General features: G+C 36.4%; 1 protein-coding gene and 1 pseudogene across 1 annotated transcript; both read right to left on the minus strand.

Moving 5' to 3' along the window:
• Positions 1 to 6,222: 6,222 nt before the first annotated feature.
• Positions 6,223 to 8,864, minus strand: LOC114827267 (polyol transporter 5-like). Its single transcript, XM_029108920.2, has 3 exons — positions 8,720 to 8,864; positions 8,178 to 8,524; positions 6,223 to 7,308 (listed from the first exon to the last, which is right to left on the minus strand). Exons 1-3 carry the CDS (start codon positions 8,862 to 8,864, stop codon positions 6,223 to 6,225), a joined length of 1,578 nt encoding a protein of 525 aa, XP_028964753.1.
• A 5,572-nt stretch (positions 8,865 to 14,436) lies between these two features.
• LOC103413628 (polyol transporter 5-like) lies at positions 14,437 to 25,189 on the minus strand (annotated as a pseudogene).
• Positions 25,190 to 26,372: the final 1,183 nt, after the last annotated feature.

Below are 26,372 nucleotides of genomic sequence, written 5' to 3' on the forward strand. Positions count from 1 at the left end.
GGAAAATCTGAGGGTTAATTAGTGTTGTTCATGGTTAATCTGGGGTGTTGAGATTTATGGTTTCTAGGAAAAGCGATTGGAAATCGTTTTGTATGCAAGTGTGTCATTTGTGGAGAAGAACCCTCTAGCTAGCTTATCACCCATCTATTTATCCCAAATTCGTCCAAAATCTGTCTTAAGTCTTAGTTACTTGTTTTACTTAAAATTCGTCCAAAACCCAATCCCCTTTACTTTAGTGTGTCAAATTAGTTAGAATCTACCTTAATTTGTGTTTTTAAGTGTTTTGAGTCAAGTTTAAATCAATTTTCGTCCAAATCACTCTCTAGTGTCTAGTTTGAGTCTATTTGATTGTTTTGTGATGTTTTGAGTCATATAAGTCTAATTAAGTGTTTTCAAGCCTAGTTTTGTTTTTTAAAGTCAGTTTTAGAGTAGATTAGCAATCCCTCCTAATCCCTGGTCCAGAAGGATCCCTACTTACATCTTTACTACAATTGTCAATAAAAGGGTTTAATTTGTGTGTTAAGTTAATTTTCGCACCAGCAGGCAGGAGGCTTGCATGCCCAGCATTCCAGCAACTCATAAGCACCCACGACCTCCTCATTTCTCTCAGTCGCTAGCCTGGCTCGAGTCAGGTCCGAGAGCCCAAAGGACATGAGCCATTCGCCTCGCCTAGCACTGCGCCCTAGCGCCACAATCCGTGGCCCCAACCGCACGAGCTGCCCTTGGCTTTAGCCAAGCCGAGTTGCCTAAGCAGTGATCCTTGCCACAACACCTCCTTGGCCCATGCCGAGCCAACTCCTAGCCCCTGCCAACCAACGTGCTACACCACCCCGACGGCTAGACAGTACTATCCAAGAAGAAGATAAGAAAAATTAATTTTTTTCTTACATTGGTGCGGCATAGAGAAGACGAAGAAATCAATGAAAAACTGTCCCTTGCATGGGCAAGATGTAGAAGATTGCTAGAGGAGGGGGAACAAATATCCTCTAAGCTCTTTCTCTCTCTCTTTTCGGGTAGAGTAAATTGCTCTCCAAAGTTGATTTAATAACCCACTTAAGGTGGACTTAAATAGACTTTGAGAGAAATTTATTTCCCTTTCCTAGAAGGATCTAATTTCCTATTAAAAAGGGAATCTACATAAAAAAAAAGGAAGCAGTCCTATGTTTCATAAAGCAAGAAGATCTCTACATCTGCTGCCCTTTCCTGCGAGCAGCCCAACAGGTGTGGGGGCATTTGTGGAGCCGAAAATAATCACAAGGCGGCACATGGATTTTTGGGTAAAAGAGGACAAAAATACCCTTGAGGCATACCAGGATTCCTATGCACGAGCAGCGGACAATCATCCATCAATCAAATCAAAAGTGCCCAAAATAGGTAACAAATTCAAAGTTATTTCATCCATCGTCATCCTATATTTTCCCCAAGGTAATTATTTCATAACCTTTAAAACATCCCATATAAATTACATAACCCCCAAAATATTTATTCCAAAAATGTATTGATTAACCAATTAATGGATTAATTGCCTAATTAATCCATTAAATCACACATTAAACCATAAGTTACACCCTCTCCCTATAAATAGACTCCCATTTTCACCAAAAGATCATTCCAACACACTTGCGAAATTCCCAATACTTTCTAAACACTTTTCTCTCTAAATTCTAACTTTGGCATCGGAGGTTCTTCGGCCAAAGCCCCCCTCATTCATCGTGGACGTGTGAGGTTCTTGGCCTTGACCCTAAGGTGTTAATTGTTTTGTAGGTGCAACTTTGTCCAAGATGAAAGAGGAAGAAATTTGCATCCACACTCTGTATTGGCTTCTTCTTGGGAGACTAATTTCTTAAGCTTCTGTAAGTAGAACGATTTCAATTCTGGATCATCTACTTTACTGATTAATTCGATAAGAAGATTTTCTTGTTATTCTTGTATATAAAGGACTGAAATCTTTTTACAACAAGTGTCGATGCATCCTATTTTAATGTCGGGGGATGAAACACTATTTGAGGAATTGTTGGAAGAAGAGGAATTAGTACTTAAATCATCTTCGAATTGACTATGGTCTGTGTCCCTTACTTCTAAGACTTGAATTAGCTGTAGTTTCTCTTCTTCAGAGATTTTCAGCTGGCTGATTGTTTTCTTGACTCAACATTTATTTGCATAATGACCAAATTTGCCACACTTGTAGCAATTTTCCTTTTGTTCTTGATTTTTGGAGTGGAATTTTCCTGAGGGTTTCCTTTTCCACTTGCTGAACTTGGGTGTGTCATAAAATTTATTTGTTTCAAAATTCTTGTTTTTGAATTTGTTATATTTGGGATGTTTCCTACTAGAATACCTATTTGGGTGTCTGTTTGGATACTTATTGTAGGCTTCTGATTTTTTCTTTTTGCTGGATGGAGCAATAGGAGGTAATCCATATTGTTCACAAAATGTTCCTAATTCATATTTGGCTATTGATTTGTCTTTATTTACTTGTTTTGAAATTTTCATATCAATACACATTTTCAATCCTTCCTTCTGGATAATAATAATAATATTTTCATAAGTTAGGGTATGATATGGTATATACCTTCGTCGTTGACTAAAACATTCCTAATTTGGTGGGCAAAAAGGTTTGGTAATCCATTGATGAATTTTTCTTTCCAAAATGGTTTATTACTATCTTTTCTAAGCATGACTCTGGACATGAAAATGTCTTTGTACCACTTGAAATCGCTTAAGGTTGGACATCTTAGATTGCTAAGTTGGTCATGAATTTTGGAAGTGACATTATTGGGTGTACCTATGAAATGTTCTATGATGGTAAAGAGTAAGGTGTTGATTGCATCTGGGACTCCTTGTCCTATATGCTCATCAAAGATAGGTATTCCATCTTCATCCTTTTTAACTGCATGTTTAATTTCATTTCGTGATTGTTCAGTGAAATGTTTTTCCCACCAGAAATGAAGCATTCCTGTGAATCCAGTGACCAAAAGGTACACAACTTGGGTTTGGCTGAGATTATGATTGGTAATATAACTATTAGCAACCATAGAGATGTGCTGTAATTTATGTAAAAGTTATTGTTCTGATAACCCATCTATATTTCATTCATAGAGTCTATTAGCGAAAACTAAGAATTGATTTTGGATGTTTCGTTCCTCAAATTGAATATCTGGAGGTGTTGGTCTCGGATACCAAATTTTGGTAAGAGTATTTGGGTTGACTCGTTTATTTGTGATCCTTTTGACTTCAAGGTTTTGAAAAGCTTGTTTTACTTTCCTAATAGAGTCTGTTTCGATTTCGTTTTCTGAATCCCATATTGTAGAAATTGTTTCTATACGAGACTGTTCTAGATATTGTAAAACACTGACTGTTTTTTCTTGCTTTTATTCTTGTAACATTTGGTTTATTTTTTGACTTGTGGAAATGGTTTTCAAAGCAATTGTGTTAGAAGAAGACTTTGGAAAGTTGACTAAAGGTTTTTCCCTATGTGTTGGTTTTGGTTGGGAAAGCTTGTCTATTTTTGTTTCAATTTTGTCTAATTGTTTTCCTATGGTGTGTAAACTCTGGTTTGTGAAATTGTTTTGTTCGATGACTGGCTTGACTCTTGCATCTTCTTTAGGAAGTTTGAAAGGAGTAGCTGGTATTTGGGTGTTTGGAGTGGAAATTAAAATAGTTTCTTGTGGGGGATGACTAGAGGAAACTAAGGTTTTATCTTCTTTGACCCAATTTTCTTTGGTGATGACCTCTAATTTGTTTTCAAATTCATAATACTTTTCAACAAAGTCAAAGAAAAATACTTCAAATTTGTGCTTTTCCATGAAATTGGTCCACTTATTGTAAATGTCCAATTTTTGTTCTTTTCTATACTTATTACAGAAAATGTCCTTGCTGGGAATATTTTCTATAGCTTTGATGTCATCATTGAGTTTCTTCCATCGAATCTTGAACGGTTTATTTAAGACTAGTAATTGATGGTTGACTAGACTTGCTTTAAAGTCTGAAACTGTTGAAGAAGTTTGTTCTCCTTAATTTTGGGTATTGGGTTGATAAACGGGATGAGTAGCTTGAGAGGTTGTTTCTATTGATTTTAGCTTGATATTAATCAAGTCATTGATTAATTCTTGCTGAGTGACAGTCGAACATGTTTCAACTGCCTTTAATTTTTTGTTAATTAATGAATTGATTAAATCTTGGTCTTGACCCATCATACTGGCAGATGTGGATCCAAAAAAAAAATTCCTACTGGGTATTAAAGATTTGTGTGACTGGCGAAATTCTTGTAGATGAGCATTTGATTTTCTGGCTGGTCGGTCAAAGTTGATTTTAACTATTACATCAAAATATTGTTCTATGTTGTCTATGTTGACTAGACTATTTTGAATATTAACTGGTTTGCTTTCGTTAATCAAACACCAATATGAAGGAAGATTGATATCTAACCATCTAATGGTTTTGGGTATTTTGATGTTAGCATATTCTTGGTTTGTTTGGATTAAGAGTGTATGGTTTCTAGGACTTTTGACTAAGGCTTGGAAATTTATGTTTGTTCCTGTAGCCTTGTAATAGACTCTAAAAATTAGAGCTAATGGTTGGATCCCTTCAAGGACTTGGTACCCTAAAGTTTTTATGTTTAACGTGAGTGCTTTCAGCATGTGAGGGTCTGAAAGGCTTATTGTGAGATCTAGAAAACAATCAAAATGAATTGGTCCGTTATAAAAACTTGGCTCAATCATCCCAAGAATACTATCACTAAAATTAGTGAATCTAGCATCTCGGAGACATAGCAAGATAGAGGTATTGAGACATCTCCTTGTTAATGGTTTAACTTCGATTTGGACTAGGTCTATGTGAATGTAATTGTAACCATCTTTTCTATGGGTTCTGATTTGTTCCGGCTTGAATAATTGACAAGTTTCATGTTCTTTGCTAAGAGCATATGCGTTTTCAACTATTTTGACATGGTGTTTAATTCTAAAAGAGGCTACTGACCATTTCTTTTTATAAATGTTTTCACTAGAAACCTTGGGAATATTCCAATCTCCAAAGTCGACAGTGTCATCTGTCTGAAATTCTAGTTTTTGTTCTTCATTTACTACATCTAGAATTGTTCCTATAATGGACTTAGAGCTAGTGCTGGCGATTGAATTAGATCTAAATAATCTACTCATATTGCTCAAAATACAGACTTACAAAACAGAAATGCTATCGGCTTACATTCCTTGAGTATTTGCTACACTCCCTCTCCGCTCAAGCCAATCCTATGGACTTATTGTTTCTAACACGCCTTACTGTTTGGGTTGAGAGTTAAACAAGACAACTTAGAAGGTGAATCAAACAAGATAAAATGAATTGAAAGCTGGAAAATGAACAATAAAGATGATTAAATAAATGAACAATAAAGACGATTATATATATATATATATATGGTTTGACAAAACCCATATGAGACGAATTCCTAAAATAATTACTATAAAAATTTACTTTCTTGCAATTACAGAGAAGATTCTAAATTAACTAAATGTTCTAACAAGAACAAACAATTATATATTAAACACATCTACCAAACATATCGATAGAACATCTTCTTACTTAACAAAGAAAATAAGATGTCTAAGACTCTGAACCTTCCCAAAAGATGAGAGTGAGCACAGAACTTGTGTGCTCGATCGATCTTGATGATGAAGATTTTGTGTCCACTAGAAAATGTTAGAAATGACGCTAGGATCAGAGAGAAGAATAAACGGAGAGTCGATAAGCGAGGGTGAGGGTTTACGGGTAAGTCAATGGATGTCTAGGTAGACTGGGGTTTTCATGTGCTATGTTTAGTGATTTTTTTAGAAGGATAATACTAGGTAGCAACCTTTTAAACCAAATTTTGCAAACCAAATGATGTATCATCAATAGGAGTTAAGCATATTAATCAACACTTAAGTAATAATCCAACCATAAACAACCGTATTATTTGGTTTACAAAATTTGGTTCCTTGTCATTATTCATCTTAAAAGTTCAGAATTTCATATAATGGATGGAGAAATTGCTCGAGATCTATATGTCTCACTAAAGATGAAAACCAAAAGTTTTCAAAATTTTCAACTTCACTAGTTTTTGGGTTTTAATGAAAATTATTCTTATAGATGTAAGTACAGTTGCATATAACTGAAATATATGAGATAAAGGAATTGATCATCATCATAAAGTGCATTAAACATTGATTAAGCTTGGACCTTCTATTCCTAATGGATTTGAGCCTTGTTGTCGTCACCAAAAGCATGATCAGCTTGCTTAGTCTTTTTAAGCATGACATTGGCTTCTCTCCACTTGTGGTATTTACCAAACAAGACCTCCATATCTTCAAGGGATCGACCCTGCGTCTCTGGATACAATGTATAAAAGAAGACCCAACTAAGCGCAGCAATTCCCGCGTAAAGAAAGAAGGCCCCACCAATCGTGATGGCCTTATACAATGAAATAAAAGTCATCGAGATGACCCCGCTCGTCACCCTGTTTACGGCCACCCCCATACTGCACCCTTGCGCGCGCAACTGCAATGGAAAGATCTCAGAGCTGTAAACCCACGTGATGGGTCCCAACCCGATGGAGAAAAAAGCGACGATGAATAGTACCATGGCGATGCACAACCCGACAGCCCACGGAACCTTGCTATGGGATTGATCAACGACCGTAAGACCCACACCGAGCAGCGTAAAAGAAACTACCATTCCACCCACGCTGCTCAAAAGCAAAATACGACGTCCGAACCGATCAACTTGAAATGTTGCCACCAAGATTGCAATGGTCTTGACAAATCCAACAGCCACGGTTGCAAGTAGCTTGTCATTGTAAGAAGTGATTCCCGCCTTCTCGAAGATCCTGGGGCTATACAAAACCACAGAGTCTGTGCCCGACACTTGTTGAAAGAAGTGGATACCAAGGGCTGCTATTAAAATGTGGCGAACGGCCGGCGTGGGGCGGAGGAGCAATTCCTTCCATATACCTTCACCTTGGCTGCGTTTAGAAACCTGAACGACCTCATCCATTGAGTCTTTGGGGATTCCTGCAGCTTCTTTAATCTCGTCTAGTCTGAGCTGCGATTCCTCTTCAGAAGATGATGTTTTATTTAGTACTCGCTTGGCCTCTCCGAGTCTCCCTTGCATGACAAGCCAACGTGGTGACTCGGGCATGGCTAAAACACCGAGGGCAAGAAAAATTGAGGGAATTGCGCCGATGCCGAGCATGATCCTCCAGTTCAAGTGGATTGGGAGCTTGGCTAAGGCAAAGTTGGATACGTACCCCAGCAATATACCAACGTTAACAAACACCTACATATTTTCAAAATGATCAATTCTATTAATATATATACTCCACGTGCATGCATGTGAGAGGTTTACGAAACAATAAATAGGGTGGTGCTATCTACACATCCATTAGTATTTTTCACACACCTCTTGTTAATTTCCGTCATTTGATATTCTTTAGTTCATTTGATCTTGCGGTCGAAAATTAAGAGGGTATATGGAAAGTAAAACATGGTGTGCATAACGCCACCCAGTAGATATTTCAGGAAAATTCTAGTGACCACATTTTTATAAGACATTTGTGCACTATCTAATGTGGCAAGTGATGTGTACATGTCACATTAATTAATGAATTTATCTCATTGAATGTTGGTTGTCTACGTCACTTGCCACATGAGATTATACACTAATATGCTATGAATATTTGGTCTCCCTAGCATTATTTTTTGGGTGGTGCTATTCACACTCTTTTTTACCATCTCACACATTCTCTCAAATTTTGGCCGTCGGATCGAATGAATTGAAGAAGACTAGTGGACAGAAATTAACAAGAGTGTGTGAGAGGTAAAAAGGGGTGTGTGAATAGCACTCCCTTACTTTTTACGAGGAAATTGTTAGAATATCACATTTTTTTACCCATTTTTTATACCATCGGATGTGGCAAGTGATGGTTTAAATGCCACATCAATTAATGAATTTATCTTATTAAATGTTCATTGTATGCACCACGTGTCACATGAGATGATACAGAAATGTGATATAAATATATGGTCTCGAAAGCATAACTTTTTTCAAATACTTAGATGCTTATATTTATGTAAACATATTACCTTGGCTAATAACAAAAATAGTTACTATATTATATGATAATATAACGTGGTAATGAAACAAACCTCGGGGAAAGATGTGAGGAAGCCACGAAACGAGGCCGGAGAGATCTCGGCCGTGTAGACAGGAGCTATCATAAGAGCATAGCCAACTCCAACTCCGGCAATGAATCTACCGAACATGAGGAAGGCGTAGTTCGGGGCAAAACCCATGAGGAGAGCTCCAATAAAGAAGATTGTTCCGGCAAGTACTATGGTGTACCGGCGTCCAATCCAGTCAGAGGTTTTACCGGCCAAGGCGGAGCCAATGAGAGAGTATATGTTCAAGGTACCGTTAAGAACTTCGACTTGAACGTCGCTAATATTGAGGTTTTCTTTGATGAAGAGAGACGCTCCACTCATTACACCAATATCTGTAAATAAATTTGAAATAAGCATGCGTCGCAGGTGGAGAAGTTTCTTCCAAAACAAAAAGAATAGGACGGAGAATGGCGGATTGCAATAGTAAGATAATATTTTTAATCAAATAAGAACAGGAGTGGAGAATGAGTGTATCATTAGAGAACCACAACCACTAACAACATGCATCAGTTTTAAGGAACAATCACCATAACCAAGTAAGATAGACGTCATTGAAGCCAAAACGGCACAGGCAACAGCGAACTTCTTTGTCTTGGGTTTCTTTGGGGGATCAAAGTCTGCAATACTGCCGGAGACGACGTTCTTTTCTGCCCTCTGGTCAGCCATCTCCATCTCTATAGAGCTAGATAAATGAATAGAGAGAGAGAGAGAGAGAGAGAGAGAGAGAGAGAGAGAGAGAGAGAGAGAGAAATAGATAACTTATCAGAGAGAAATGAAGAGATCACTTAACACAGAGAGAGAGAATTAGATATGAGGAATGAGCTATTAATCAAGTACCATTTATACAAATTATATCCATTTGTCCGAAATGTTGTTGTACACGGAAACAAACACCGTCATCCAGTACTGTCATCAATCAATGAACAGATTTGAATTATCTTAATTCTAGAACACAATTTAGTTAATTAGTTCTTATATAACAAAGCAACAAAATAAAAAAACTGAAATATGGTTCCATATTTAGTGTCATTTCAGGCACGCAACTATATATGCGCAAAAACTGTGTGATATTGTTCCATATATGTTACAAGCTCACCCGCCATCAGAAAATTGGGGTTGCCCTACGAAACCTTGCCCTTAGAAAATAACTAGTTCGTAGGGTGAATTTCGTCAAAATTCACTTCTACATTTTACAGTTTTCGCAACGAAGGACAGTTGGTCTCAGAAAGTAATATTTTGTCTCATAAGATATTAGGCGAAGAAATCTTCGTTGCACAAAGGTCCTGAAAAAAAAAAATTGCGAGAGAAAATAATGAAATTTGTCGCACAACAAATGACTGTGTGTTGAAAAAATGATTTGTCGCATTAAATGTAACATAACAAAGAGCTTAATTTTTCGTGTGAAATACAACGAGGCAAAAGTTTGTTGTCATATTCTACTCATGGGGACGAAAAAGCTGCATTAGTAAACAATCGCACGACGAAGCGTTTCGTCTAGTAAACATTCATGCAACAAAATTGGAGTATTTTTAACATTATTTAATTGTCACAAGTTTGTCGTATGCATATTACTGTTACCTGACGAATATGGTTGTGGCATTTACTGTTACGCGACGAAAGGTTTCGTTGCGTAAAGTTTAATATACATATTTTTTTCTTTTGGGTTATGAAAACATTTTTTAAATTAAAACAACAATTTATTTTTTTTTAAATTAAATTGTAACAATAATTTATAAAAAAGTTAATTACATTTTTTTTATAATTAAATTGTAACAATAATTAATAAATTTGTTTTATTTATAATATAATGAAAAATGTACGTACAATTTTAGAAGCTTTAAAAGTAAGGGAAACAAAAAATCTACAATAAAAAGGTTTGACAAGTCTACTGCGTCGATGGTGGCAGGCTGCTGGAAAGGCTTAGAGGTCGACTGATTGAGGTGCTAGCTCTGTTCCTGGTAGAGGGGCTCGAGAGGGACAAGCTTAGGGCTTGTACGATCAGCGACATCTAACTCTAGGTGTACATGAGTTCACTCCTTAGGTTGCCCACTTCTTACTCAATGTTGTGAGTTCGCCCTTTAAACGTGTCGATGAAGAGGCCCAGTGTCTCGCTCTTGGGCATTCCCCATCTCCCGGCTAAACTTCCTCGGTCTTCGATCAAGGGTGTGATCCAAGGTCTCTGTCAGGATTCGAAACCCTGCATCCTCGAGCAGATCCACACCCTCAATCCTGGTGTCCAAGGGAAGTTGGGAGGTTGTCTCCTAAAGAACAGACTAGCTCTTCTCTACCATCGTTGCATGTGACAAAAAGAAAGGAAATATTAAAAATATTAATATTTAATATTTAATTTAGTTTTTAGAATAAACTGTCATTTAACCCCCTAAACTATCACGTGAGTTTCAATTTCCCCCCTGAACTATTTTTTCAGCCAATTGACCCCCTAAACTATGTTAAAGTGGCCAATTAACCCCCTACCGTTAAGTATCTTTAACTCCATCCAATTTTCTGTTAGAAAGTGTCATGTGCTTGGAACATGACCACTTTTTTACATTTTATGTCTAAATCTTTACAAAGAAAACATATAAAACAATATTAAAAAAAAAACATACAAACCCTAAACTTAATCATTCAAAATAATAGAAAAGGTAAGGCTTTTTATATTAACATCCCACAAAATGTTGAATGCACACCATATTAAAATTTAATATTAAATGACTTATTTACTCCACTATGCAATGACAATTTTGACCTTATTAGGTTTTAAAAAAAAAAAATTATAAATACACCCCAAATCACTTTTAGCATATTATTTATCTTCTCAACTATCAAAACCCTCTCATCCTTCATTGTTGAACAAAATCCTAACCAATGAAACTACAAACATGTTGATTGAGAAAAATTGTTTTTGACGAATGAAACACGAAATCGATGTTTCTGAAGCTTTACATGAGGTAAGACTTCACATTTTTCATTGTTTTAGTGATTTCGATGACATCGATAATTATTTAATCTTGCGTTTGCTGCATTATTTAAACTTATATATTCATATTCATATTCATATTCATCTTTTAGGGTTCATATTGAAAAATAATGCAGCAAACGCAAGATTAAATAATTATCGATGTCATCGAAATCACTAAAACAATGAAAAATGTGAAGTCTTACCTCATGTGAAGCTTCAAAAACATCGATTTCGTGTTTCATTCGTCAAAAACAATTTTTCTCAATCAACATGTTTGTAGTTTCATTGGTTAGAGTTTTGTTCAACAATGGAGGATGAGAGGGTTTTGATAGTTGAGAAGATAAATAATACGCTAAAAGTGATTTGGGGTGTATTTATAATTTTTTTTTAAACCTAATATGGTCAAAATTGTCATTGCATAGTGGAGTAAATAAGTCATTTAATATTAAATTTTAATATGGGGTGCATTCAACATTTTATGGGGTGTTAATATAAAAAGCCTTACCTTTTCTATTATTTTGAATGATTAAACCTTTTCTATTATTTTGAATGATTAAGTTTAGGGTTTGTATGTTTTTTTTTTTTAATATTTGTTTTATATGTTTTCTTTGTAAAGATTTAGACATAAAATGTAAAAAGGTGGCCATGTGCCAAGCACATGACACTTTCTAACAGAAAATTGGATGGAGTTAAAGATACTTAACGGTAGGGGGTTAATTGGCCACTTTAACATAGTTTAGGGAGTCAATTGGCTGAAAAAATAGTTCAGGGGGGAAATTGAAACTCACGTGATAGTTTAGGGGGTTAAATGACAGTTTACTCTTAGTTTTTTAAATAGTTGGAAGTGTAAGAGAGTAACAAGAATTTAGCTATACTGACATGTAGTTGCTCGGTTAACTTATCCCCGGGTTGAACATAAATGTCCTTGAAGAGGTTGATCTCGGGGAGTTTTGAATCGTCCTGGAACATAAAAAGTTAAGAAAAATGTTAGTGCGCAAAAAAGAAATAAATATTTGTCACATATAAAAATTGGAATATGAAAAGCTTTATTACTTGCCGTCGAGCCTCCATCCTATTTGAGAAGGGCCTCGATCCCGACTGGTCGAGTCTTCTTGTCTCAGTTGATCTTGTTGGCCTTCGCCTTCTTTTTTTACACACAAAATGAACGTATTAGTTGTAATATTTGAAGAAAATATTAAAAAAAATTAATTAACATAAGAATTTAAAAAAAAACAATTGTTAATTAAGGCGTAATAACAGACGTACCATAGAGGACTCATCCTGAAAATGGTAGCAGTGCCACACCCAGTCCTCTAGGCGTTCCTCCAACTCCAACGGGACACCCTTTAAGGGAGCAACCCCCGGATCATTAAACAGCTTAACTCATTTGTGGAGTTCACTCTTACACTGCTTGTAGAGGTCAGTGAAGAGCTTTTTTAAGTGGCGGCCATGGACTCGTTAATGTTGTCGAAATTGTAGTATGTCTATAATTTAACAAATATAAACATAGTATCAAATATTGCGTAATTTATTAGTATAATATATATATATATATATATATAATATAAAATAGTTGGATACTTACCGATAAACAATCGTGAATCTCTAGCTTTTGACACTTCGGCATGACCCACCAAGATTTCCACCGTATAGGGCAAAAGCTTCAAATGACGTGCCCAATGTCGTGGACCAAAGTGCTATGCCACTAGTCATATCTGATCGTGATACAATCGTTGGTCACCTGGGTGACCTTCGCTGTCTTCAACTATTGGCAAAGACATTAGGTGTTTTTCTTAGCTAGAAAAAAAAAATTTTAACTGTTGTGTGAGGGTACTATCAACTTTGGTGTAATGTGATAAAGATGAGATTACATCCTCGAACATGTGTCCCCAAGTGGGGAGGTTGATGAGGTTTGCTTGGTAGACTGTTTTGATTATTAATAAAGAATAGTTTGGTTCAGATTCATTCACATCATAATTATCTTACGATGACTTTCATCACAAAGTCGTCTTGTGACGTCATCTTATGATCGGTTCATGTGGTCAATTTAGTGGCGGCCAGCATATTACGGCCTTGTAACTTATGTTATTGGGATCAGAGTGTGTCACTGAATTTTCATGTCTAGCACGTGGACAACCCAAAGGGTAATGCTAGGGAGACCAAATTTGGAGACTAATTTTATCAACTAAATGATGTGTCACCAATAAGAATAAGCACGTTTAGCAATGTGTAAGTAATAAACCAATCATCAACTTTCATGTCCTTTAGTTTTCAAAACTCTGTCCATAAATTTAGTTTTCCTGGCCTTACTCCAACACAAATAAGGTGACGTAGAGCACGTCTGGCCATCGAGCTTCATACATGGAGCAACCTGCTTTGATACCTTATAGAAATATGATTCCCTGATTTGTGTGATACAATGTGTATAATATATATATATATATATAGGGTTTGACAAAACCCATATGAGACGAATTCCTTAAATAATTACTATAAAAATTTACCTTCTTGCAATTACGGAAAAGATTCTAAATTAACTAAATGTTCTAACAAGAACAAACAATTATATATTAAACACATCTACCAAACATATCAATAGAACATCTTGTTACTTAACAAAGAAAATAAAATGTCTGAGACTCTGAACCTTCCCAAAAGGTGAGAGTGAGCACAGAACTTGTGTGCTCGATCAATCTTGATGATGAAGATTTTGTGTCCACTAGAAAATGTTAGAAATGACGCTAGGATCAGAGAGAAGAATAAAGGGAGAGTCGATAAGCGAGGGTGAGGGTTTACGGGTAAGTCAATGGATGTCTAGGTAGACTGGGGTTTTCATGAGTTGTGTTTAGTGATTTTTTTAGAAGGATAATGCCAGGTAGCAAACTTTTAGACCAAATTTTGCAAACCAAATGATGTATCATCAATAGGAGTTAAGCATGTTAATCAACACTTAAGTAATAATCCAACCATAAACAACTGTATCATTTGGTTTACAAAATTTGGTTTGAAAATTTGGTTCCTTGGCATTATTCTTCTTAAAAGTTCAGAATTTAATATAATGGCTGGAGCGATTGCTCGAGATCTTTATGTCTCACTAAAGATGAAAGCCAAAAGTTTTCAAAATTTTCAACTTCACTATGAACCAAACAAGTTTTTGGGTTTTAATGAAAATTATTCTTATAGATGTAAGTACAGTTGCATATAACTGAAATATATGAAATAAAGGAATTGATCATCATCATAAAGTGCATGAAACATTGATTAAGCTTGGGCTTTCTATTCCTAATGGATTTGAGCCTAGTTGTCGTCACCAAAACCACGATCAGCTTGCTTAGTCTTGTTAAGCATGGCATTGGCTTCTCTCCACTTGTGGTATTTACTAAACAAGACCTCCATATCTTCAAGGGATCGACCCTACGTTTCTGGATACAACGTATAAAAGAAGACCCAACTAAGCGCAGCAATTCCCGCATAAAGAAAGAAGGCCCCACCAATCGTGATGGCTTCATACAATGAAATAAAAGTCATAGAGATGACCCCGCTCGTCACCCTGTTTACGGCCACCCCTATACTGCACCCTTGCGTGCGCAACTGTAACAGAAAGATCTCAGAGCTGTAAACCCACGTGATGGGTCCCAACGCAATGGAGAAAAAAGCGACGATGAATAGTACCATGATGATGCACAACCCGACGGCCCACAGGACCTTGCTGTGGGATTGATCAACGACCGTAAGACCCACACCGAGCAGCGTAAAAGAAACTACCATTCCACCCACGCTGCTCAAAAGCAAAATACAACGTCCGAACCAATCAACTTGAAATGTTGCCACCAAAATTGCAATGGTTTTAACAAATCCAACAGCCACGGTTGCAAGTAGCTTGTCATTGTAAGAAGTGATTCCTGCCTTCTCGAAGATCCTAGGGCTGTACAAAACCACAGAGTCTGTGCCCGACAATTGTTGAAAGAAGTGGATATCAAAGGCTGCTATTAAAATGTGGCGAACGGCCGGCGTGGGGCGAAGGAGCAATTCCTTCCATATACCTTCACCATGGCTGCGTTTAGAAACCTTAACAACCTCATCCTTTGAGTTTATGGGTATTCCTGCAGCTTCTTTAATCTCGTCTAGTCTGAGCTACGATTCCTCTTCAGAATATGATGTTTTATTTAGTACTCACTTGGCGTCTCCGTGCCTCCCTTGCATGACGAGCTAGCGTGGTGACTCGGGCATGGCTAAAACGCCGAGGGCTAGAAAAGCTGAGGGAATTGCGCCGATGCCGATCATGATCCTCTAGTTCAAGTGGATTGGGAGCTTGGCAAAGGCAAAGTTGGATATGTACCCAGTAATATACCAACGTTAACAAACCCCTACATATTTTCAAAATGATCAATTAATTAATGAATTTATCTCATTGAATGTTGGTTGTACACGTCACTATCTAATGTGGCAAGTGATGTGTACATGTCATATTAATTAATGAATTTCTCTCATTGAATGTTGGTGCTATGAATATCTAGTTTCCCTAGCATTATTTTTTGGGTGGTGCTATTCACACACTTTTTTTACCATCTCATACATTCTCTCAATTTTTGGCCGTCGGATCAAATGAATTGAAGAAGATCAGTAGACAAAAATTAACTAGAGTCTATGGGAGGTAAAAAGGCGTGTGTGAATAGCACTCCCCTACTTTGTACGAGGAAATTGTTAGTATGTCACATTTTTTTTACCATATTTTTATACCTTCGGATGTGGCAAGTGATGGTTTAAATGCCACATCAATTAATGAATTTATCTTATTGAATGTTCATTGTATGCATCACGTGTCACATGAGATGATGCAGAAATGTGATATAAATATATGGTCTCGCAAACATAACTTTTTTCAAATACTTAGATGCTTATATTTACGTAAACATATTGTTGGAAATTTAAGTAGTTTGAGTAGAAATTTCTTTGTCCCACATTGACTATTCCCAAAAGATTTCATCACTTTATATGGCTTTATCCTTTATAGAAAGTGATTGGAGTAATAGGCCTTGGAGAATAAAATTGGGCTTACCCTTGGAGTTGGGCTTTGTTGTGCACTAATTAATTGATAATTAATATATATAATATATATATTATTAAATTATTTAATTAATTATTTTTAATTAATTTTTATTTGAACTGACTTATCTTTTCAGATGAAGTCTGAAGTCAATAAAAATGCAGAGAGCACTGCACCCCATGTGAGGAGATATCTCCCAACAGTCACATCCAATTCTTATACCAGTTGCGAATAGGCATAATCCCTCTATATATACATCCGTCTTCATGGCATTTAGAACACAGAAAACATAAATCTCCTTTTATAATCCATAGCATTCTTACTGAAAGTACCACAAAAAAATTCGCTAGAAGTTAAGTTTTCTGGTGCTGGAATCCTAACTTGATCGTTGAATCCTGGTGAAACAGACGTCTGAAGAACTATAACCATTGAGTAGGGGTGAAATTTTCGTTTCAATGACATTGCGGTACGCAAGCCTCGATCTTCAATATTTCTGTTTAAATTATTTTATTATTCATACATTATTTATTTGTTAGCATATATAAATTTATCATAGATTGTTGACACATATCCAACAATCTTGAAACAGAAAATTTATGGATCAACAATATGTAAATGTGAATGGCGCTGTGCCAAAATACTCTGAAAAGCCTGAGAAGTTCAAAGGGCTGGACTTCAAGAGATGGCAACAGAAGATGTTGTTCTTCCTGACAACAATGAATCTCACTTATGTTGTCAAGGAAGAAGCTCCGAAGTCTAATGAGAATCCAATGACGAAAGAAACTGTCATGGCAATTGAAGCTTGGAATCATTCTGAGTTTTGTTGCATGAATTATATTCTTAATAGTTTGGATGACAATCTCTACGACATTTATTCTCTATGCAAGACAGCAAAGGAGTTGTGGGAATCCTTGGAGAAAAAGTATAAGATTGATGATGCCGGTTCAAAGAAATTTGTTATCGATAAGTTTCTCAAATATACAATGGTGGATTCAAAATCTGTTGTCTCTCAGGTCGAAGAAATCCAGAAATTTATCTATGAACTGCACTCCGAGGGATGTGAGATCAATGAGCATTTCCAAGTTGGGGCGATAATTGAAAAATTGCCAACTTCGTGGACTGACTTCAAAATTTATCTCAAGCACAAGCGTCGTGAGATGAATATGGAGGATTTGATCCTAAGGCTATGAGTGGAAGAATACCACAGAAAGGCAGACCGTTTTGGAGGGTTTTCTGCCATTGAAGCCATGCAAATTATGTTGAGGGAGGAAACTCCAAGGCCAAGCCGAAGAAGAATAAGGCTCCAAAAACCAAGCAGTTTGTACAATCTGCCCTTGCTCCCAAAGGCAAGAATCTGAAGAAGATTAAGGGTGCATGCTATGTGTGTGGCAAATCTGGTCACAAAGCACAAGATTGTTATCATCACAAGGATGGAAATCATGCCAACGGAAACAACAACAACCATGCTAACATGGCAACCACCAATGAAGAATTAGCTGCTATTGTGTCCGAGGTCAACATGGTCTCAAATATGAGTGAATGGCTGTTGGATACTGGTGCTACTAAGCACATCTGTGCTGACAGAAATCTATTCACTGAATACCATTCTGCTGCCCATGGAGAAAAGCTGTATATGGGCAATTCTGCCTCATCTGTGATGGAGGGCAAAGGCAAAGTGGTACTCAAATTCACATTTGGAAAGAGTCTCACCTTGTTGAATGTGATGCATGATCGTGAAATAAGGAGGAACTTGGTTTCTGGACCTATTCTGATTGCTAAAGGCCTTAAACTTGTAATGGAATCCAGCAAATTTGTACTTACCAAGGGTAGGATGTTTGTTGGAAAGGGTTATGTGGCTGATGGCCTTGTAAAACTCAATGTAATTGCCATTGATGATGCTAATAAAATAAATGATTCTACTTATATTATTGAATCTTCTAATATTTGGCATGCTAGATTAGGACATGTTAATTTTTGTTCCATGCAAAGAATGGTTAAATTAGAATTATTACCTAAATTCAAAATTAATTTTAATCATAAGTGTGAAACATTTACTAAATCGAAAGTTGCCAGGCAAACGAGAAAGTCAATTCTGGAAAGATCAAATGAATGACTTGGACGAAGCTTTGAATATGTTTATTTGATGATTGCAGTAAGTATTGCTATGTTTATTTGATTCATAGCAAGGACGAAGCTTTGAATAAGTTTAAGACATATAAAGCCGAAGTAGAAAATCAACTTGAGAGAAAAATCAAAGCACTTAGATCCGATAGAGGAGGAGAGTATGAGTCTACTGCCTTCTTAGATTTTTATGCACAACATGGAATTATACATCAAACAACGGCTCCATACATACCACAACAAAATGGTGTTGCTGAAAGAAAAAAAATAAAACATTCAAAGATATGATTAATTCCATGTTAAATAGTTTAGGGCTTCCACACAGTTTGTGGGGTGAAGCTTTACTTACTGCAAATACCATATTGAATAAGGTTCCTCTAAAGAAGATTGACAAGTCACCTTATGAACTATGGAAAGGACATAAACCCACTTATAAAACCCTCAAAGTGTGGGGTTGCTTAGCAAAGGTGCAAGTTCCATTACCAAAAAGAACGAAACTAGGACCTAAAACTATTGATTGCGTATTCATTGGATATGCAAATAATAGTGCTGCTTATAGGTTCCTTGTTGTAAAATCTTTGATTTCTGACATACAACACTATATTAGAATCAGCGGATGCATAATTCTTTGAGGATATATTTCCTTACAAAGAAAAGGAATCTAGTTCTAATACAAAGAGGGTTCATGATCATAGTCATGATGAAACCTCTTCTTCTGGTGTCCAAGGAAATGATGTGGAACCAAGAAGAGGAAAAAGAATCAAAGTTTCTAAAAACTTTGGACCATATTTCATTGCTTTCTTATCTGACAATGAACCTAGAACTTTTAAAGAAGCAATGTCTTGTTCCGAGGCTCCTTTATGGAAGGAAGCAATTAAAAGTGAAATGGAATCCATTATGAAAAATAACACATGGGAATTGGTTGATTTACCTCCCGGTAGTAAACCAATTGGTCATACATGGATTTTCAAGAAGAAACTTAAGGCGGATGGAACCATTGATAAGTTCAAGAAACGTTTAGTAGCCAAAGGTTATCACCAAAAAGAAGGGTTGGATTATTTCGACACCTATTCTCTAGTTTCTCGCATAACATCAATTAGGACGTTAATAGTAATTGCGGCTGTATACAACTTTGATACACATCAAATGGAAGTAAAAACATCATTTTTTAAATGGAGAACTAGATGAAGAAATATACATGGAACAACCTGAAGGGTTCATGCTTAAAGGACAAGAAAGCAAAGTGTGCAAATTAGTTAAGTCATTATATGGACTTAAACAAGCACCAAAACAATGGCACGAGAAATTTGATCATACTTTGTTGACACATGGGTTCAAAATAAATGAATTTGATAAATGTGTCTACATTAAGAGTAATGATGAAACTTGCGTCATTGTTTGCTTGTATGTGGATGATATGCTCATAATGGGAAGTGATAAAGATGTAATAAACAAAACAAAGAAAATGTTGAATTCAAGTTTTGACATGAAAGACTTAGGTCAAGCCAATGTTATTTTAGGAATTCAAATTAAGAGAAATTGTGAAGGGTATGTCCTTACACAATCCCATTATGCAGAAAAAAATATTGCGAAGGGCTTTTGGGCTTGATCTTGAAGAATGATTGTGCGGATTTGTTGATGTTGTTGATCCAAAGGGCCGTTGAGGCTTGATCTTAGGATGAATGGTTAATGAACAATGAACACTTTCTTTAAGGGCCGTCGAGGCTTGATCTTGAATTGGTGGAAGTTCTTCAAGGGTCGTTGGGGCTTGATCTTAAAGGAGGATTTGACGAAGAATGAAGAGGGCTTTCTTGATCCTTCGGGATTTGTTTGAGAGCTTTAGGGTTTCAAAGCTTCAAGGATTTTGGATGTGTGAGGAGTATTCTCTTCCATTTTTTTTGGGAGTAGAGAAATATATTTGTGAATTTTAGGATGATTGATACCTTGATGGAGAAACCTATTTATAGGCTTTGAGAATGAATTACCACCACAAACTTTTCCCACTTAAACACCATTACCTAATTTTCCCACTTAATGCAATATTCAAAATTGAAATGGTCTAACATATGGCCTAATTTCCCACTTAATACCATTATAAACTTGAAGTGGTCTAACTTATGGCCTACTTTTGCCACATGATACAATTTTAAACTTGAAATGTGCTTGCTTTGTCATTGCCCAAATGAGAAAAACTTGTTTTGATCCGTAATGGATTGAAATGTGCTTACCTTGTCATTGCCCAAAATGAGAAGAAAAACTTGTTTTTATCCATAATGGATTGAAGTGTGCTTGCCTTGTCATTGCCCAAAAATGAGAAGAAAAACTTGTTTAATCCTCTAAGGGTATTTCTTCCAATTTGTTGAGTCACATGCCATGTGTACAATTGTGTGACATGTGGCATATCTCATGTATGCCGTGACACATCAAAACTTTAATGTGTTGGTAAGATTTATTTACTGAAATTTTGTTGTCTACAGTCACCTATATAGGAGTAAATAGGGCCTCATTTATGGGAATTGACATGGCTAAATTCTCTAAAGTTCCTACGAAATCTGGGATCTGTTCAGGGCCGAAATGAACACAAGCGTATGAATTGATGTGTGGCAGACATGATATGTGTGTAGCATATTGTTTTAGTTTACTACTGCGATGAACAGTTCAAGATCTTCTACATCTATTGCGGTACCAAGTGAACCTGATATGTTTTCACTAAGGTAAGTTCAAGTCCAAAAGACACTTCATCCGTTGGTTTGTTACTTTTATTGATGATTGTACTCGGTTAACTTAGGTGTTCTTGATGAAGAATAAGAGTGATGTTCCGTTACTTCTTCAAGAATTTTGTACAATGGTGTCTACTCAGTTTCAGTCCAAAGTTAAGGTCTTCAGGTCTAATAACGGAGGAGAATATGTGAATCACATTTTGGCATGTTTTTTTCGTGATCATGGTATTATTCACAAGACGACTACTCTGTTTACACCACAACAAAATGGTGTGTCTAAACAGAAGAATTGTCAAATAATGGAGGTTCCTCGCTCCTTAATGTTGGATAAATGTGTTCCTAATCATTTGTGGGGTCATGCTATTTTGGTTGCTATGTATTTGATTAATCGTGTTCCAAGTAGGGTTCTTGATTTTCAGACACCGTTTGATGTGCTACAAAAAAAATGTTTCTTTTGTTTTTGTATCAAAGCTTCCTCCGAAAGTGTTTGGGTGTATTGCGTATGTGCACGTTTACTCTCATCAGCGGAGTAAACTTCATGTTTGTGGTCTCGAGTGTGTCTTTATTAGGTATGCTAACAATCAAAAAGGCTATAAGTCCTCCGACTCAAAAAACTTATATTACCATGGATGTCAACTTCCATGAGGAAGCTTCGTATTTTGTGAAGCCTTCTTCCGACTTTCCACTTTAGGGGGAGAAGGGGAGTGAAGTGCAGATTCGAATATATGGTATTGATGATGTGTTACAGGCAGAGTTGGGAACATAACCTATTATGTTGTGTGATACTAATCAGTCGGCTACAGATAGTGATCGGTCACTTGTCATTCCCGGAACTATTTCTACTGACGACAGATCAAATGTGCCCAGTGAGTTGCCTGTTAGTATGTCTGACGAATTACCTTCTGATGATCGGTTATCTACTGCTGATAACGAGTTGCCTCATGATGGGTCGTCTAGTGATGATTCTTCTAACAGTTTGGTACAAGATGGTGGCATACATGAGGTAAATTCTGACCATTCTTCTACTTATCAGTTGCCTCCACGAGCTAATCGTGGAAAACCTAAAGTACAATATGAGCCTAATATGCATGCCAAAGTCAAATATCCTATCAACAATTATGTGTCTACTCATCGTTTGTCCAAACCATATGCATCTTATATATGTCAGCTATCTAGTGTATCAATTCCAACAAAATTGCAGGATGCTTTGTCTGACCCTAAGTGGGTTAATGCCATGAAAGTTGAGATGGAAGCTTTGGAAAAGAATTCTACTTGGGATTTGGTTCTTTTACCAAACGGGAAGAAAACTGTTGGATGTAGATAGGTGTTTACTATTAAGCACAAAGCAGATGGTTCTATTGATTGGTATAAAGCCATATTAGTTGTTAAGGGTTATACTCAAACCTATGGGGTGGACTATCAGGAGACCTTTGCTCCTGTTGCCAAACTTAATACTATGCGTGTTCTTCTGTCCTTAGCAGCAAACCAGGATTGGCCTCTGTTGCAGTTTGATGTCAAGAATGCTTTCCTTCATGGTGATCTTAATGAGGAAGTGTATATGGATCTCCCACCTGGTATTGGAACATCTCCTGGAAAAGGTGTTGTATGTAGGTTATGAAAGGCCTTGTATGGTTTGAAACAATCTCCTAGAGCGTGATTTGGGAGGTTTACAAGTTCAATGAAGAAGTTTGGGTATATCCAGAGTCATTCAGATTATACTTTGTTTTTAAAATGACAAAATGGTAAGCTAACTGCATTGATTACTTATGTTGATGACATGATAGTGACTAGTGATGATTATAAGGAGATACAACACCTTCAAAAGTACCTAGCTACTGAGTTTGAGATGAAAGAATTGGGTGAATTGAAGTATTTTCTTGGAATCGAGGTTGCATGATCCAAGCATGGTATTTTTCAGTCTCAACGGAAGTATGTTCTTGATTTGTTAGCTGAAATAGGTATGTTAGATTGCAAACTTGTTGATACTTCGATTGAGCAGAATCATCGTCTAGGCTTATTTCCAGATCAAGCTCCTACTCATAAGGAACGGTATCAGAGGATTGTGGGGAGATTAATTTATTTGTCTCACACTCGCCCTAACATTGCTTATGCAGTTAGTGTAGTAAGTCAGTTTATTCACTTACCTAGTGAAGCTCATATGGATGCAGTAACCCGTATTTTGAGGTACTTGAAGATGGCTCCTAGCAGAGGCTTGGTTTTATCTAAGAATGGTCATTTGAATGTCGAAGGGTATACAGATGCAGATTGGGCAAGTTCTATCACTGATCGGCGATCTACATCTGGATACTTTACGTTTGTGGATGGTAATTTAGTTACTTGGAGAAGCAAGAAACAAAAAGTGGTGGCTAGGTCAAGTGCAGAAGCTGAGTTTTGTGGTATGTCTCATGGTGTATATGAGTTGTTGTGGTTGAAAAAATAGTTGAGAGATCTTGGGTTTAAACCCAAAGGTGCTATAAAACTTCATTATGATAACAAGGCTGCTATTGAGATTGCTCATAATCCAGTGCAACATGATCGAACAAAACATGTGGAGATTGATCGACATTTCATTAAGGAAAAATTGGATGCTGGAATTATTATGTTTCCGTTTGTGGGATTTGAAGATCAACTTGCTGATGCTCTTACTAAGGCTGTGTCTAATAGTGTGTTTTCCAACTCCCTTGACAAGTTTGGCATGCATGACATCTATGCGCTAACTTGAGGGGGAGTGTTGCGAGTTATATATTTGTTAAAGTGTAAATAGTAGTTTATTGTCCCACATTGGTGAAGTACATATGTAATACCAATTGTAACTCCTATATATACTCCACTTTGGAGATTAATGAATACATAAGAAATTCCCAAATATTGTCATATATATTTTTGGTATTTACCATATTTAGTTTAATATCGGTATTTATCATGCTTAGTTTAATATATCATGCCTATTCTCTCTCAGTTTTAGGCAGCCTAGTCATACATTTGCATTCAAATGTGGGGTCATTGTTGGAAGTTTGCATGAAATTTCAACTCAAATGTGGGGTATTGTTGGAAATTTAAGTAGTTTGAGTAGAAATTTCTTTGTCTCACATTGGCCATTCCCAAAATATTTCATCACTTTATAAGGCTTTGTCCTTTATAGAAAGTGATTGGAGTAAGAGGCATTGGAGAATAAAATTGGGCTCACCCTTGGGGTTGGGCTTTGGGGTACACTAATTAATTGATAATTAATATATATATATATATATATATATATATATAATTATCAAAAGATGGGCCTTGGGCTTTGAAAATTAAATTTTTTAATTAATTATTTTTAATTAATTTTGAATTTAATTAAATTAATTTCTATGTCAGCAGACCCATTTTTTCAGATGAAGTATGAAGTCAATAAAAATGCAGAGAGCACTGCACCCCATCTAAAGAGATGTCTCCCAACAGCCACATCCCATTCTTATACCTGTTGCGAACAGGCATAATCCCTCTATATATACATCATTCTGCATGGCATTTAGAACACAGAAAACATAAATCTCCTTCTATAATCCATAGCATTATTACTGGGGGCGAAATTTCTGTTTCAAGGACATTGCGGTACGCAAGCCTCGATCTTCAATATTTCTGTTTAAATTAGTTTATTGTTCATACACTGTTTACTTGTTAGCATATATAAATTTATCATAGATTGTTGACATATAACCAACACATATTACCTTGGCTAATAACAAAAATAGTTACTGTATTATTGATAATATAATGTGGTAATGAAACAAACCTCGGGGAAAGATGTGAGGAAGCCACGAAACGAGGCCGGAGAGATCTCGACAATGTAGATAGGAGCTATCATAAGAGCATAGCCAACTCCAACTCCGGCAATGAATCTACCGAACATGAGGAAGGTGTAGTTCAGGGCAAAACCCATGAGGAGAGCTCCAATAAAGAAGATTGTTCCGGCAAGTACTATGGTGTACCGGCGTCCAATCCAGTCAGAGGTTTTACCGGCCAAGGTGGAACCAATGAGAGAGTATATGTTGAAGGTACCACTAATAACTTTGACTTGAACATCGCTGATATTGAAGTTTTCTTTGATGAAGAGAGACGCTCCGCTCATTACACCAATATCTGTAAATAAATTTGAAATAAGCATGTGTCGCAGGAGTGGAGAATATTTTTAATCAAATAAGAACAGGAGTGGAGAATGAGTGTATCATTAGAGAACCACAACCACTTAAAACAGAGAGAGAGAATTAGATATGAGGAATGAGCTATTAATCAAGTATCATTTATACAAATTATATCCATTTGTCCGTAATGTTGTTGTTCATGGAAACAAACACCGGCATCTAGTACTGTCATCAATCAATGAACAGATTTGAATTATCTTAATTCTAGAACACAATTTAGTTAATTATCTTAATGTTGTTGTTCCATATATGTTACAAGCTCACCCGCCATCAGAAAATTGGGGTTGCCCTACGAAACCTTGCCCTCCGGAAATTACTAGTTTGTAGCACGAATTTGGTCAACATTCACTTCTACATTTTACAGCTTTCGCGATGAAGGACAGTTGGTCTCAAAAAGTAATATTTTGTCGCATAAGATATTAGGCGAAGAAATCTTCGTCGCACAAAGGTGATGAAAAAAAAAATTACGAGACAAAATGATGAAATTTGTCTCGCAACAAATGACTGTGCGTTGAAAAAATGATTTGTCGCATTAAATGTAACATAGCAAAGAGCTTAATTTGTCGTGTGAAATACGACGAGGCAAAAGTCTGTTGTCATATTGTACTCATGGGGATGAAAAAGTTGCATTAGTAAACAATCGCACGACGAAACGTTTCGTCTAGTAAACATTCATATGCATATTACTGTTACGAAAGGTTTCGTTGCGTAAAGTTTAATATAAATATTTTTTTCTTTTGGGTTATGAAAACATTTTTTAAATTAAAACAACAATTTCACTTTTTTTTAAATTAAATTGTAACAATAATTAATAAAAAAAAATTATTTATAATATAAAGAAAAATGTATGTACAATTTCAAAAGTTTTAAAAGTAAGGGAAACAGAAATTCTATAATAAAAAGGTTTGACAAGTCTACTGCGTTGATGGTGGCAGGCTGCTGAAAAGGCTTAAAGGTCAATTGATCGAGGTGTTAGCTATGTTCCTGGTAGAGGGGCTCGGAGGTGGACGGGGCAACACCTAGTGGGACAAGTTGAGGGCTTGTACGATTAGCGACATCTAACTCTAGGTGTACATGAGTTCACTCCTTAGGTTGCCCACTTCTTAGGTCAATGTTGGGACTTCGACCTTTAAACGTGTCGATGAG

Source organism: Malus domestica, chromosome 10 (assembly GCF_042453785.1).
Source record: "Malus domestica chromosome 10, GDT2T_hap1".
Lineage (NCBI taxonomy): Eukaryota > Viridiplantae > Streptophyta > Magnoliopsida > Rosales > Rosaceae > Malus > Malus domestica.